At 36.9% G+C, this 15,085-nt stretch overlaps 1 protein-coding gene across 6 annotated transcripts in view; it reads left to right on the top strand.

Annotated features, from left to right (window-relative positions):
- TASOR2 (transcription activation suppressor family member 2) overlaps window positions 1–15,085 on the top strand; it is a 77,893-nt gene that overhangs the window by 52,902 nt on the left and 9,906 nt on the right. For 4 of the 6 annotated variants that reach the window (XM_049882058.1, XM_049882056.1, XM_049882061.1 and 1 more), the window contains 4 exons: window positions 1,643–1,885; window positions 4,836–5,700; window positions 7,698–8,127; window positions 11,150–14,956. In XM_049882058.1, the coding sequence (XP_049738015.1) occupies window positions 1,643–1,885; window positions 4,836–5,700; window positions 7,698–8,127; window positions 11,150–14,956 (5,345 nt within the window). The remainder of the gene's footprint in view (window positions 1–1,642; window positions 1,886–4,835; window positions 5,701–7,697; window positions 8,128–11,149; window positions 14,957–15,085) is intronic. The other 2 variants (XM_049882059.1, XM_049882060.1) reach the window with 1 other exon arrangement.

The raw sequence follows: 15,085 nt of genomic DNA, 5'->3' as shown, positions 1-15,085 counted from the left end.
AGGTTTTATATTGTAGCCCAGTGCACACAAATTCATACATGACTGAGACAGAAACTTGAAAAAACAGCATTTAACCTACATGTGATACAATCTCATATGTTCTATTCTTATCTGTTTCATTGAAAAAAAATTCTGGTTGTGGCCTATTAAATGTATTTTATAAATCACCAGTGGATTATTACATGCAGTTGGAGAAACATGGCACTGAGTGATGCACAGAAACAGTGCTCCCTACCGGATCAACCTGTTTCATTCTCCTTCTCCTAGGATGTGGTTTTGGGAGAGAGGTTTCCTTCTAGCTTGTGCAGATACCATCACCTTTTCCCCCTAAGTCTCGGTTGTCTGATCTTGTTTTCCTCTTTTAATTTGGTCTTAACTGTTTTCCTGTTTAATTTATATTTTACCTCTGCTTATACTGAAGCTTTTAGAAAATGTAGCTGGAGTGGAATGAGAAGTCTTATTTCTAAAACAACGAACAAAAATATGTTCCTTAAAAAGGAATAACATGTGTTTTGTTACAGCTTTCCTACCTGTAATAGTTTAGTAGGGAGGTAGATAATTAGACCCAGGGAAATGTGTAACAGTAAAGATTTTGAAAGTGTTTTTTCTTTTTCTTGGGAAGCATTTCTTTCTCTAATCCCCAAAGAACCCCCCAAATTTTTCTAATGAAGTGAGTATCCACTTTTCATGAACAGTCATCACAATTTTATACTGTTTAATATCATATTCAGTGTTTGCATTTAAAAATAGTGTTTTCTTTATAATGTAATTTAAAAATACTAGCCAACATTCATATGTGTGTGTTTTATGATGTTTTTAGGGGCTGAAATTTTTCTGTGGGAACAATGACTTTATGGAAAGCCAGTGAGGAGATAAGTTTTCAAAAGAGAGTTTTTGTTAACATTTTTTAACTCTATAAGATGGACACATTTTCTACTATGTAATATAAGCAGTTAGTTGGTGTTTTCTTTCCCACCTACCTTTACCTTCAGCTGTTTCCTTTTCACATGAATAGCAAAGCAGAGCATTTTGTGAGAGAGATGAGCAATTATAGTAGATTTGTAGGAAATAAAAGCAGGTGAAGGCTTTTCCTCAGTGTACCTTCCCCGGTCTTCTCTTAAAAGATTATTTTTCAGATGATATTAAGACTTAGATGTGTAGGAGCAGTAAAGTAAAATATGTAATGTTTTTTATATACAGTCTCTACAGTGTGAGTATAGTTTCTAACATCACCTTATAGGAGCTGTGTTGCTTTTCTTTAAACCATATCATACATCTCTCAGTGCTGTGAGCTAGCAGATTTAGTCTTACCTGCCGTATCAGTCAGTAAAGGTTATAGAGATCTTAAAAATTAAGTTGCATTTTGTTTTTATAAAGTTATTACTCTGACATTTCTCTTCTTTACCTGACTGTGTATTGGCAGAGACACTTGGAAAGTTCACGTTTTTTTAGTGTGAGAATTTTTAACTCATGCTTTGTTAAAAAACAAAACAAAACTTTTAATGACATACTCAGAACTCTATATTTTATACCACATTCATAAAGTTACCCCCCAAAAAAAACAAAAATAAAAGGAAAAAATATGCCGATAAATACCTGAGCCCCTACCCCTAAAAAAAAAATGGTGTCTTTTCTACATAAGGTGCTGAAGTGCTGACTGCACAGTTTGTACAGACAACCAAATTGGATAGGAAAAACCAAGATGCTCCTATTTCTAAAGATGTTCCAGTGGCAACGAATGCTAAAAGGGCAAGGAAACGAGAGAAATCTCCAGTCAAAACTGTTCCAAAGGCTAAGCCACCTGTGAAGAAATCTCCACAAAAACAGAGGGTAAATATAGTAAAAGGCAATCAGAATCACAGAATCAGAAAGCAGCCACAGCCTGGTAAGAAATACTCTTCCTGTGAATTTAAATACCATAATACAGTTCTAACAGAGGTTGCAAGGTAGCATATTGAAATAATATAAAAGCAGTTAAGATTTATCAATACCTCTTTCTGTATTCTTTAATTCAGACACCGGAATAAGTAACTTGGTTTCCTATTGTAAATAAATTAGGAAAGTACAAAGATTCAAGCCTTCACAAAATAGACCCTACTTACTAGTTTGCATAAACCTGAACATGAATTGTCTATAGGAGTTGAAATACAGATGACTAGTCATTTGTGGCTATATGAACATGAACATTGTATCTGGCAGTACTCTTCTGGACTGTAATCAGTTAGGAGAAATAGAAAGTTAGAAGTTTACGGGCCTAAAGGGAATTGTAAACACACTCTATTCAAAACAGACAGTAATCCAGAATCCTGTATTTGGTTTTAAAAGACATTAATTTTAAAGGCAGTTTGACTTTTCTAATTTTGCTTAAGTGAATAATAAAGTTTAGTCATATGAACAAACAACTGACTGCTCTAATTCCAAATTTTCGTACTAGATATGTCCTCTTGGAGCCCTGGTGGTGCAAGTGGTTAAACGTTTAGCTAGCTGCTAACCAAAAGGCTGGCAGTTCAAATCTGCCAGCCACTCCTTGGAAACCCTATGGGGCAATTCTGCTCTGTCCTGTAAGGTTGCTATGAGTCAGAAATGACTCAACAGCGGTGGGTTTATGCGTTAGATAGGTTCTTCTTACTTGAAGGTCCTGTTATCACCTCAGACTTCACCTCTATTAAACTGAGCACACACCAGCATCTCTTCCAGGTCTAATTCCTTTCTTAACTTCACCCTGACCCTCACTAATCTCTCTTTTCTTTCATTTCCTTTTAGGTTTTTACAGATATTATAGAATTTAATTCATGCTATTTTCTTATCATTTGCTGCCTTGGTCTTATCTTTCCAAATAGTATTTAAGCATTATGAAAATATATACATACATAATGTCTTATATTTTTAGCAGTGTCTAAAAATTGGAATTTTTTTCTACTGAGTTGGCTCTCAGATATTTGTTGACTAACTGATTAATGGGAGGAGGTGTACAATTGGGTAATTGGCAGAAAAGTGAGCCCAGAAGATGAAAAGCTGTCAAAATGTATGTTAAAAAATAGACTGATTTATATTGTAAATGTCTGTATATATTGTGCAGCCACAACCTGAGTTAAAACTTTAAGGCTACTTACCTTTTAAATTTCTTGATTTTTCCAGCATTTCTTAACCACCTATACTAATCTGTTTTATTTCTTTATACTTGAAGTATCAAGAGTTTAGGAAAGCAGATGGAATATAACCATGTTGGCCTCAGTTTGAAAATTACAGATTTAAAATATTTTGAGTTTTAATTTGATTATCAGAATTTATGAGAATTTTTCTGTCAGTCATGTTACTGAGACTAATAACTTTATCTTTTTAAAAATTTTTATTAAAGTGTTTTATTCACTGAACTTTGTGTTTTTTTTAATATAATTTCTTTGGCATCGTCTTGTCTGTGTCTTTTAATATAGATATATTATTATTAGTGGTATATCTTTGAATGAGAATTAACAAGTCAGTTATTAAATGATTTACCTGAAACTACACGTATTTATTTAAATGAACGAAGAATAGTCATTTCTTTCGACATCAGTATTCTTTATATTAAGCCATACTTGTAACTGATATTCTGTATAAGAGATACATAAAAATATGAAAGCCATAATATTAACAAAGATAGGATGAAATTAGTGCCAATAAGTGTGTCAAATCATAAAATGAATTTCACGTTTCCAATACACCAGTGAGGCTAAGAATAAGATTCTTTGCTTTGGTTCACATTCTTCCACCTAACCTTCTTGGGTTTGCTATTTTAAATAAAAACCAGGCAGTGGTTGATCCATTTTACCCTCCCACGTATATATGCCTTCCCATTCTATTTGATAGTTTCATTAGGCCAGAATTTTCTTCTTGTTTTTAAATGCACTAGTCATTGGCCCCTGCATACAGGTTGTTAATTCATTTCAGACCTGCCACTATCAATTATAAAGAGGGACACAGTTGGCTTTCCTGTTCATCCACCTACCTGCAACAGGGAGTCGTTGCTGAGTATAGTTATGACCTTTATTACCCTTCATAATAACAGCTTTTGAGGAGGCTTAATTCATGTCTGAGAATGGCCAAATAAGCCAGTTGAGAATGTAACCATTTTGATTAAAGGGTAGACTTGATTACCTTCAGAAGGGAGAATTGTCAGTAGATATGATTTGCTATTTTGTGAATAAAGTAGAGGGGAAATGTTTTCATTGCTGAAAATGAAATTGTAAAAGGTGATGAAATTAACTGATGATTCTAAATACTCATGACTTTTCTAATTTTTTATTCTTAACATTACATTTTATAACTAAAGATCAACATGGTTAAAAGTCATCTCTAGTTTGAATTTAGGTGGTTTCTGTAATCACTTGTTAAGGGAAATGATTTCTAAGAAAATGATGTTAACATAATACGCACTTCAAACTTATAGGTTCCTGGATTTTATAAATTCACTACATTATAAGCTCCCTGAGGGCAGGACTCTTTTTTTGTTTGTTTTTGTTTCTGCTTTTTGTCACTTTGTGTATTTCTTTAGTTTAGCAATGTGTCTCATATGCAGTTTAATACATGCATTTTGAAGAGCAATTTCTTTTTAAATTAACATGCACACACTTTAAGACTTGTTCCTCTGGTCAATAAAGTATGATAGATCTGAGAGCTGGAAAAGACTTCAGTCCGATGGTAAAATTTTTAATATACAGTCTCTGAATGAACAGGAGATTTTTCTTGGATACGTTCATCTCACCGTTAATTTTCACTAAAGCATAGTAACATGGCAAAGAATTAATTCTATGAAAATCAAGTGTTATTTTTTTTTTTCTCCCTTTATGTTGAAGCCAAAGGAGAAACTGCCTCACAGCTTCAATCAGAAATTTTATCAGATGGTCAAGAAAATATTATTAGCATAAATACAGCTCAACCGGAAAATACCACAGTGGCTCAGAAAGATCTTCCTGAAAACTCCATTGTCAACTATGACTCCCAGGCCCTAAATATGTTAGCTGATCTAGCATTAAGCTCTGCTACCTCTTCCACACCATCATCTGAGCCTAGAAACCTTCCCTGCACCTCTGAATTGCTACAGAATGATGTTTTGCTGTCTAATGAAAATTTTTTGCAAGGTACATCTGACCATGAATATCACAGAGGAATTAAAAGTCAAAAAGGTGGACTGTTACCTAAGCCATCCGCTGACAGGAAGACTAATTCAACATCAGACTTAACTGTTAGTCAAGATGAAGAGAGCTTGGTTCCTTGTAGCCAAGCCCAGTCAGCACTTACTGAGGAAACTCTACAAACTTCAGATGCAGGCCAAAGCTCTTGTGTTGTTGTGGAGCATTCATACGCCCTACTCCTTGCAGAACATTCAAAGAAACATCTACAGCAGAGAGGAGTCCAAGGCCCTGTCTTTGCTAAGAATGGAACAAAAGGCCCTGAAGCAGGAACCCCAGTGGGAAAAGTAATGCCGTTTCGGCATCAGCAGAACACCTCCCCTCTGCAAAAGGTCTTTGATCCCTTGGCAAAGCGGAAGAATAGATTGATGTCTTCTAGCCTAAAAGACTTCTGTTGCTCTCATACCGTGTTTAGCTGTGATGGCTCCTTTAAGGTCACTTTCAAATGTGAAACAGAATATGTATTCAGCTTAGATAGCAAATATACTAACAACCCACTAGAGAAAACTGTAATAAGAGCTTTACATGGGTAAGTATGAGTGAAACTTGAAAACCAGTTTAACTTTTTTGTTGAGATAAATGCAGTGACAAAAGGGTACTTGTGCCTAACTAGAGGAGGAGAAATGTGTATAAAGCCAAGCAAATGTGTTTACTGGCAATTAAGAATAAGGTACTCGTTTTGCCATTGTCTGTCAGTGATGACATGGAGAACTTTTTAAAGATAACTTCAGGTTTGTGAATGGCTTTCCACTTTGAGGTGCTATTTCATAAGTGTTGGTGGTCTTTGAATTTTAATATTTAGATGAGATGTTAATATAAAATAGAGAGATATAGAACTAATGCTCTCCAGACTGAATTCCAGAAGATACTTTTAAAGAATTATTTCTTGTTAAGTTGGTCAGATTGATATGAGTGAGCAGTTTTCCAAAGGGGTGGTCTATAAATCTTCTTTAAAAAGGGATCAGGGCAATAATAGCAGGGTGGTGAAAAGTTCAGACTTTGGAGTTTAAACTCATGTAGGTTTGAATCTAGGCCCTTCCCACTTATTAGCTTTTGTAACCTGGGGCTTCAGAGCTACCTTTCTCCGACTTCATTGTGTATATGACTCATCTCAGAATCTTACTGAACTGCAACTTCTGACTCAGTCTGTTTGGGGTGGGGCCAGAAAGTCTACATATCTTAACAAATTTCTTCCAGGTGATGCCAGTAGAGGAGGATAGTCTGTAGACAGCACTTTAATATGGATTTAGTTTTTTTTTTTATGTAAGGTTGTTACATACATTAGGATTTTACACTGTGACTAGTTACTAATAAATGGTAACCATGAGTCTTAGCGGTGGAATCCTTTGGGTACTAGTCCAAAGCTCTAGTACTTTAATTTTGTTAAGTCAGCTTCATATTTATCTTACTCATTGTTTCATGTTGATGCAGTTTTAAAAACAAAGAACTAAGGTTAATAAGGCACAAATGGTTAAGCCACTCAACTACTAGCCTAGAGGTTAGTGGTTCAGATCTACCCAGAGGTGCCTTAGAAGATAGGCCTGGCAATCTACTTCGGAAAGGTCACAGCCTTGAAAACCTTATGGAGTACAGGTCTACCCTGACACACATGGGGTCACCATGAGTCCAAATCAACTCCGCGGCAACCAACAGCAACTCTTAGCAGGAAGCAGTAACTGTGTGAGATGACATTCAGCTACCTTTTAGTGAAATTTTCACATGTGACCAAATTGATTCTACATGTATCTGACTTCTTTTCTTGCTCATGTTCACATACAGTGTGTTTACATATACTCACAGGGGTCATTTTCTTAGCCTTCATCCTGTTTAACTGTAGCCTAACTCTGCAGCCTCTCTGACCCATCCCCCTCCAGCTCTCTGCTATCCTCTTGTCTGTCACAGGCTCAGAAATGTTTTGTATCTCCCCTTATTTCAGGTTATTTTCCAGAAATATAATCTAGTTCTGCTGAATTGCCTACAGAGATACTTTAATCTTCAGACTTTCCCAACTATTAGAAGAGAGATACAAAAATAAGGAGAAATGAGAGCCAGCCAGACCTGGCAAAAGCCAGGGAATAAGGATTTGGGTAGTTGCGTAAAGCAGCATTCACATAACAAGTATACTGTGTTTGTGTGGTGTAGGAGAAAGTTACTAGACTAGGAGTCGGGACCCATGTTCTGATCATGGTGCCACCATTTGTGGGTTTTGTAGTTGGGAGGAAGTCACTTAACTGTTCTGATTTTCAGTTCCCTTCTCTGTAAAATGAATGAATTAGATTCATTAAAAAATTTTTTTTTCAGTGCTGTCATTCTAGGAGTTTATCCTTATCTCTGAAAGAGAATGTAGGTAGAGAAAAATTATACAGATACTTTAATTTTGTCAACTTCACATTTATCTTACTCATGGTTTCATATTGGTGCAATTTTAAAAACAAAGAACTGAAGTTAATAAAAGGTGCTTTGATTATGATAGTAAGATCATGCATTAAAATAACTTTTCAAGTATTATTTTTTCTTAAATCTCAGGCCCTGGAATACTGATTTGCCTGATAATGTGGAGGAAGTGAAACTTTTACTTCATATGTGGGTAGCCCTGTTTTACAGCAATCAGAACAAAGTTATACGATCATCCCGAAAAGTGGTAGAACACAGCAACCCAGCGAAATATGTATCTATAAATAGCACAATAGAATCTTTTGAATTTGGTGAAATGGAGGAGTCCTTCAATGTGGAAAGATGTTCTGCAGACCCTCTGCTGGAGAGTAAGGAAGCCTCCAGGAGTCAAGCTACCGAAATGTCCTTCCCTGACACAAACGCAGTGTTTCCTTTAATTAAACCACCACCTGCAGGAGGCTTGGATCTCTGTGTACAGAATGAGCAAAAAGATGTTTTTGCAAGAGAAAATCATCATAATAACTCAGGAAGCCAGAATTTCATCTCTTCCTGCAGTAATGAGGTAAATAAGGCTGAATACTATAAATGCTGGCAGTATCTTGGAAGGAGTTCTCTTTTTTTGGTATGTAAAATCACATTCAAAATAAGGCATTGGTTTATTTTAAGCAAGTGGATTCTCCAGCTGTGTGAACAATTATAATACCAAAAACCTGGTTTTTGTAAAGTATCACTCCAGTGGACTGGAGCTAGAGCTTACTGACCGTCCCAGTTGAAGACCTAGAACTAGGAAAAAATCATAGGGGTCAGATGATCTCAGTGCCAATCATAATTTTGTCACTTATTAGTTATGCAGTATGGGGCACGTTACTTATTCTGAGTTTATTACCTTTTAAAAGAAATGAATAATACCTATTATATCTTAGCTAAAGTATTGTTTAAGGATCCAGTGTGGCAAGAAAAAATATCAGAACTGCTTTGATAAGCCTTAGAGTAAACTAAAATTGATTATATTAAAAAAGTTTTTAAGGAAAATTTTAACAGTAAATGTCAGACCTATGAGAGGAGTCATTGCTGGTAACTGTAAATACGGAAAATAAATTTTGTTCTGTTGCGTTGTTCTCAGCTGATGTTCAGACACGTCAGATAACCCAAATTCTAACAGGGCAAATCAAAAAGTTATTTCAAAATTTTAAGGAAACGGATTGACAAAATGTATGTCTTTTTAAGCTTCTACTCTTCCATGCACTTAAGCAGCAGCTACCAGTGTCTGTCTTAATATTGAATAGACAGTGCTTCTGTACCTAGGGTTCCTGGGTGAGCTTCAGAGGGTCTGTGGATTCCTTCAGATGGTCATCGTCATCAGAAAAACCAACATTGATTGAGCACTCTGTGCCAGATAGTATTCTAAGCCCTTTACTCACATTAATTAAATTCTCTCAGCAGCCTTGTGACTAAAGCCGCATAGTAAATTGTCCAGCCAAGATTCAAATCTAGACAACCCGTGTGTTTCTCAGCGTTAAAGTCTCTCTCTAGATATATGGATGTATTATGTGTTTATGTATGTGTAGACACATACATGTATTGTATTATGTATATGTTTCCTTTTTTATATGGGGCCCATAAATTTCATATAATTCTCAAAGAGAAACAAAATCCAGTGAAGTATCACAACCTTAGAATAAGAGAATATTTATAGGTTAGTTTGGCAGATTTTGATTACTATCCATATACTTATAAAGTACTTTTTGTTGTAATATGTAATTAACTGTCGGTAGTACTGATTTTAGGAATGTTTTTGGCACACATGAAATTGTGTATGAAGAAGCATAAAAAGTGGATTATTAAGATTAATGATTCCTAACCATTTCTCCAGCATATACTTGGAACATTTTTTCCATCATCATCTTAGCTATTGTGCTTCCATTTTTCGGGCACACGTACATATACCCGTGCTATACCATTCCCTTCCTCTACAGATAGGCTAGGATGTGAAAAGGATTAGAGCATGATAAGCCTTAGAAGCCAGTAGCATGTTGCTTCTTGTCCCGTGTTTAATTCAGTATTCCTTTTTAAATGATCAGATGTTATGTTAGAAACATTACATTTTACCTGTAACAGATTTTATATATATATATATGGCAAGATTGTCACAACTTGCATTTCACCAAGACCTGAAGTGAGGTAGAGTGTCTTGAAGTCAGGAGATGTAAGAAAAGGCCAAGCCAGGCATGGTGAGATTCAGATTCAGGACTGTGGCCAAATGCTAACAGCCACAGTGTGATTGAGAGGGCTGCGGGAAAGTTATCAGAATGACTCTCACCAGTAAGACTTTTATAATGCTTTATGTCTGGTCAGTCATGTCCTTTTAAAATTCTTGAGTCTCAGTTTCTTTCTTTTGCTTACGGCAGAAATGTCCTTAACAAGAAGTTTGAAACAGAGGTACTGACTTCCAACATGTATGCGTCAGGACGTGGTAGTAAATCTGTGAATATAGTGTTCCAAAGAATTAGAGAAGTATGCCCAATTGCATAATCAATCTATTTTACCATGTTCTGGACAAGATCCTGCTTCAACCTTTAAAAAAAAAGCAAAATCCTGTTTATGAGACTATCAGAATTGTCCAGAGGTATTTTTGCTAATGTTCAACATAAATTCTTCTTGCTGCTGTTTAAATCGGAGCCTCAGTGGCGTAGTGGTTAAGTGCTCAGCTGCTAACCGAAAGGTTGGCCATTTGAACCCACTAGCCGTTCCACAGGAGAAAGATGTGGCTTTCTGCTTCTGTAAAGATTACATACAGCTTTGACCCAAGGGGGCAGTTCTGCTCTGTCCTGTGGGGTCGCTATGAGTCAGAATCAACTGGGTGACAATGGGTTTTTTTGGTTTACTGTTTAAATCAGTCCCTGTTGTTTGTTAATGCAAATCACATTGGTAAGTTTTCTTTTGCTCTGGAAGAGGAGATGTTATGAGAAAGATTATATACAGTTATAAGCAAAGAAGATAACTCAGGGGTAAGAGACTTTTATTTACTGGAGTAGAGATTGATACCTTGGGAAGACAGTTAATCGTTGTATTCCTAGTACAGGGGATAGTAATTAATTTACTGCTTTCTCATACTACAGCTCTAGAGTATAGTGTATTTATAATCTAATTGAAAGCTAGTGTTAAAAAAAATCTATTCTTTGCTTTAAAATTATCTTCTAATTAAAATCGAGTACTTTTTTTCCAGAGCTAAATTTCTGAACTAAGTGATGTGAACAGTCTGCATTTTCAAGTCTTAAAATGTCATTTGTCTAGCCACTTTTCTTCCAAGAGCTCCATTTTTTAAAACCTGGCTGTGTGATCAGGAAGATTTTGGAGTTGTTATCTGTGTATATTTTTTAAAGAAAAAAGCTTCTATTTTGGGGGTATCTTAAGCCTATCTAAAAAGAGAAGAATTTACTTGATCTCTATCATGAATATTCTTTCAGATTAGAAGATTAAAAAGAAGAGATACAAACCAAAATTGATCTTTGTCTTTTCTGTTCTTCACATATGTAATTATATAAAAAAAAATCTTTTTCTGATTTTTTGTTTTGTCATTTCAGGTCATTGGAAAAAAGGCTGAAGAAGAAGAGTCAGATAAACGAGAAACTTCTGATGTTGTGCTCTCTAGCAATGGAGGTGCCCAAACTAACGGGCCTTCTATCCCTGAAGAAGATAAAACCTTTCAGCCACTGGAGAGCACAAGAATGACTTCTCATGATGATACTGTTACACAAAGCACATTCACCAAGACTTATGATGGGATCAACAATCAGTCAGTGACTTGTCAGAAGTCTGCGTATAGCACTCTTGAAAGCGAAGTTGACGTTCTTCCTGCAGCAATGCAAGCAAAAACGGGGGTTATACAGGGCTTTACCCAGCATAACAGCCCCATAAACAAAGAATGTCAGCCTTCATCAGAAGGGAAAGATGATGACGTGGGGTATGTAATGATTAATCTTGAACCAGTTACTTTCACTCTAGAAAAAAACGCCTATGTACCGATACAGACAGAAGTCGTAAATATAGCTGATAAATCTACAACCTTTAATACGGAGTTGATTAAACAAGTATCACCCATGTCTACATTTGAAAAGGCACAGACACAAGGTCTTAGGGACATTCCGTCTCTAGCAATGTCAGAACAAAAAGGCAATAAGTATCTTTGTGCCTCCTCAGTAAGCAGAGAAACACTTGCTAAAGAAATGTGTTCGTTACAGAAAGAGAGTCCTCTTCCGGCGTCATCGTCGTCTTCTGATAATTCAGTGGTAAAGGAGGCACCGTCGTTAGTTAACAATTCTAGTTACCCGTTACCCAGTAAAGAAGTGGGACTCTGTGAAGACACTTCCATGCAAACTCAAAGTCTCCCCAGCATATCTTCGGCAGATACTGTAGAGCCAACACAGTTTGAAGAAGTAGTCTCATCATCAGCCTCTACCATCTTGGGAAGAAATTACCCACTTAACTGCATTTCATCAAGAAGTAACATATCAGATGGCTCTGTAGAACTAAGGAAGAATGACAAGGGTTTTCTAAGTAGTGAAAATATACATTTTGAATCCTTTAATTCATCATTTACCAAGCAAACAAGCCTGTCTATGAATAGAGAGGAGGTCAGCCTAGAATTATCAGAGGAAGATTCTGACATTGACCTAACACTAACAATATCGCCACCTACAAGTCCCAGGGAACAAATTCCAGCCGATGAAATAGAGCAACTTCAAGAGGTGCCATTATCAAGTTTAGAACTTCGGAATATAACTGAAGAAATAATTGATCCAGGAGAGGTGATGCTCCCGGAAAACAGAGAAGTGAATTCTGCTGTTTATACATCACTGTCAGAGGAGCCGTTAGAAGATAAGGAGAGAAGAGGTGATTTTCAACCAATTCCTTCAGTACTTTCTAAGGACAGTTCCACCTTTGAGACTTCAGAGGCAGTTGATGTTACTTCAGACTTTCCCTTTGGTTCTTTAATTGAGGAAGTGTCACCAGCCTCTAGTCCAGAACCCCTAGTACCAGCTGAGGAAGCACGACCATCTCAGGCTGTCTCTCCTCATAGTTTAAAACTTCCTGATACACAATGTGAGAACAGTATCCAGACCTCCCAGGTTGAGTCCGTAGATTTAGCCATAACAGAAAAAGAAAATCCTTTTGTTGGTCCTACCCGCCCAGCGGGACAAGATAACTTAACTCAGGTGCAAGTACAGCATTATGCTGAAATGCCTCCAATATTGAGTAGTCATTCAGGAGGAAAAGATAAACATTTAACCTTTCCTGGTAAAGTAACTGAGGAAATTTTCCAAAGTGAGCATGACAAGGTTTTATCATTCACAGAAGAGGTGCAGTGCTGTGATGCAGAATTAAACCAGCCTGCCTCAGCTGCCAAATATGGAGATGATTCCAAGCCTTCTCTTGAAAAACTGGTGAAACCAGGAAGTCCATTACAGTCGATTAGTATAGAGAACAGAAATTTGGGCATAGAACATTTCACCTCAGAGACCAGTGACCCTCCACTGAGTCCTAGAAAGATTATTGAACATAAGTCTTTGGCTGACACATTTCTTTCTACAACTGCCTCAAGTGGCATAGTCAGTGTGTCCTTGAAACAGCCGACTAGCCCTAAAAATATTGAGAAAAATCTTTTTAGCAGTGATTGGAAAACAAATGGAGATAATTATTTGCAGATCAAGTCCTTGAATTCTGACTCAGTTGATGGAGCTATTATTACACAGACATACGAGCACTCAGAGATCCCAAAACTTGGTTCTTCCTCAGATAGTGCTACAAGACCAATAAATGTAGAGATGGGGTTTCAAACACAGGAAATATCAGTAGTCAACATGGCCAATTTGCTTAAAAATAGTGAAACTAAAGCTGAGTTACATAAAGAAAGTGTAGATCTAGGAGGTATTGGCCTTCAATCTAACACATCTCAAAAAGGTGAACAGATACTCCACGTGCAACAAGATAAGTCAATATCTGAAACAAAAGATCTTTTGAATGAGGGATTTTTTCCCATATGTGCTGATTCTAACCAAAATACAGCAGACACCAGTGAAAACAAAGAGCCTTTTGCTTCCTTTGTTCCAAAATCTTTTGACTCCGTTGTTTGTGGAGACTCTAAAGAACATACAGAAGATAAGAGCACTAGTGAAAGGCTTGGGGCTGAGGATGGTTCTGAAACCCTGGATAGAGACATGGATGTCAGTGTGAATTCCGACATCCAGTATGAACCACTTTCTGGAGACTCTGATCTAGACCCTTTTGGTGATTGTAGAAATCCCAAAGTAGACATGGAGGATTCTTGCACTTTGAGATGTAGTCACACCAGAAAAAGAGAAGATGCTGCTAAAGATGATTATAACTCTTTCGTGAGTGTAAACAATAGTGATAATGAAGACTGGGGCAACTCTAACAAAGTACCACGGTTGGAGACAAACCTCCCTTCCAGAAACTGGTCCAGTGGATTAGAGGAAGAAGATAAGTGCGTGCCCTGTTATATCCAAATCAGAGACCTCCATGGTATCCCCAGGACCTATGCCAACTTTACTATAACTAAAGTGTTCAAAGATACCACGAGAACTTTGCATCGCTTGAGAAGGCACCCCAATTTCACTGCAAAATGTGGCCCGATCAGCTCCTGGACAAGTATGTGGCAGATGGCAGATGACCTCACCCAGAACACTTTAGACCTGGAATATCTGCGCTTCGCACATAAATTAAAACAGCTTGTGAAAAATGGCGGATCTCAGCATTCTACCTCTCCTACCAATGCCTTTCCAAAGGAGTCACCTATCCAGGTAGCTGTCGGAGCTTTCCCTTTAACAAAAATATCTGAATCTCCTGGTCTGCACCCTACATCCAGGAGCAGAAGCCCACTTCTGGTAACAGTTGTGCACTCAGACCCTAGACAACAGAGTCAGCACATGAGAAGCCACATGCCTAGCGATTTGGACAGTTCTTCCTTTTGGAAGGAGAGATCTAGTCACAGTAGATACCATCTTCCAAGTTCTGAAGGAAATCAGACTGTTTCGTTCCACCTCAACAAACTGAAATATAACAGTATTTTGAAAGAATCTCGGAATGATATCTCTGTTATTCTCAATGAATATGCTGAATTCAACAAGGTGATGAATAACAACCAAATAGTTTTCCAAGATAAAGAGCTGAATGTTGCTTCTGGAGAGGCCACATCTCAAGAGATGTTTTCATCTTTCCCGAGAAGGCCAGCCTCCTATGAAGACATGATTACAGACTTATGTACCAATTTACATGTCAAACTGAAAAGTGTCATGAAAGAGGCTTGTAAAAGTACCTTCCTGTTCTACCTTGTGGAAACAGAAGACAAGTCATTCTTTTTAAGAACAAAGGTAAAGTGCTAGGTTTTTTTCTTAATAGTTCATAGTATTTTGGTTGACTTGTAGTTTTCGTTTATTTTAGAAGTAATTTCATATTCTTGGCTCTAAAAAGAAATCATGGAATGAGATGGCATTTTTACT

Source organism: Elephas maximus, chromosome 4 (assembly GCF_024166365.1).
Source record: "Elephas maximus indicus isolate mEleMax1 chromosome 4, mEleMax1 primary haplotype, whole genome shotgun sequence".
NCBI lineage: Eukaryota > Metazoa > Chordata > Mammalia > Proboscidea > Elephantidae > Elephas > Elephas maximus.
The sequence above is the reverse complement of the archived record's forward strand: the minus strand, read 5'-3'. Positions and strand labels throughout refer to the sequence as shown.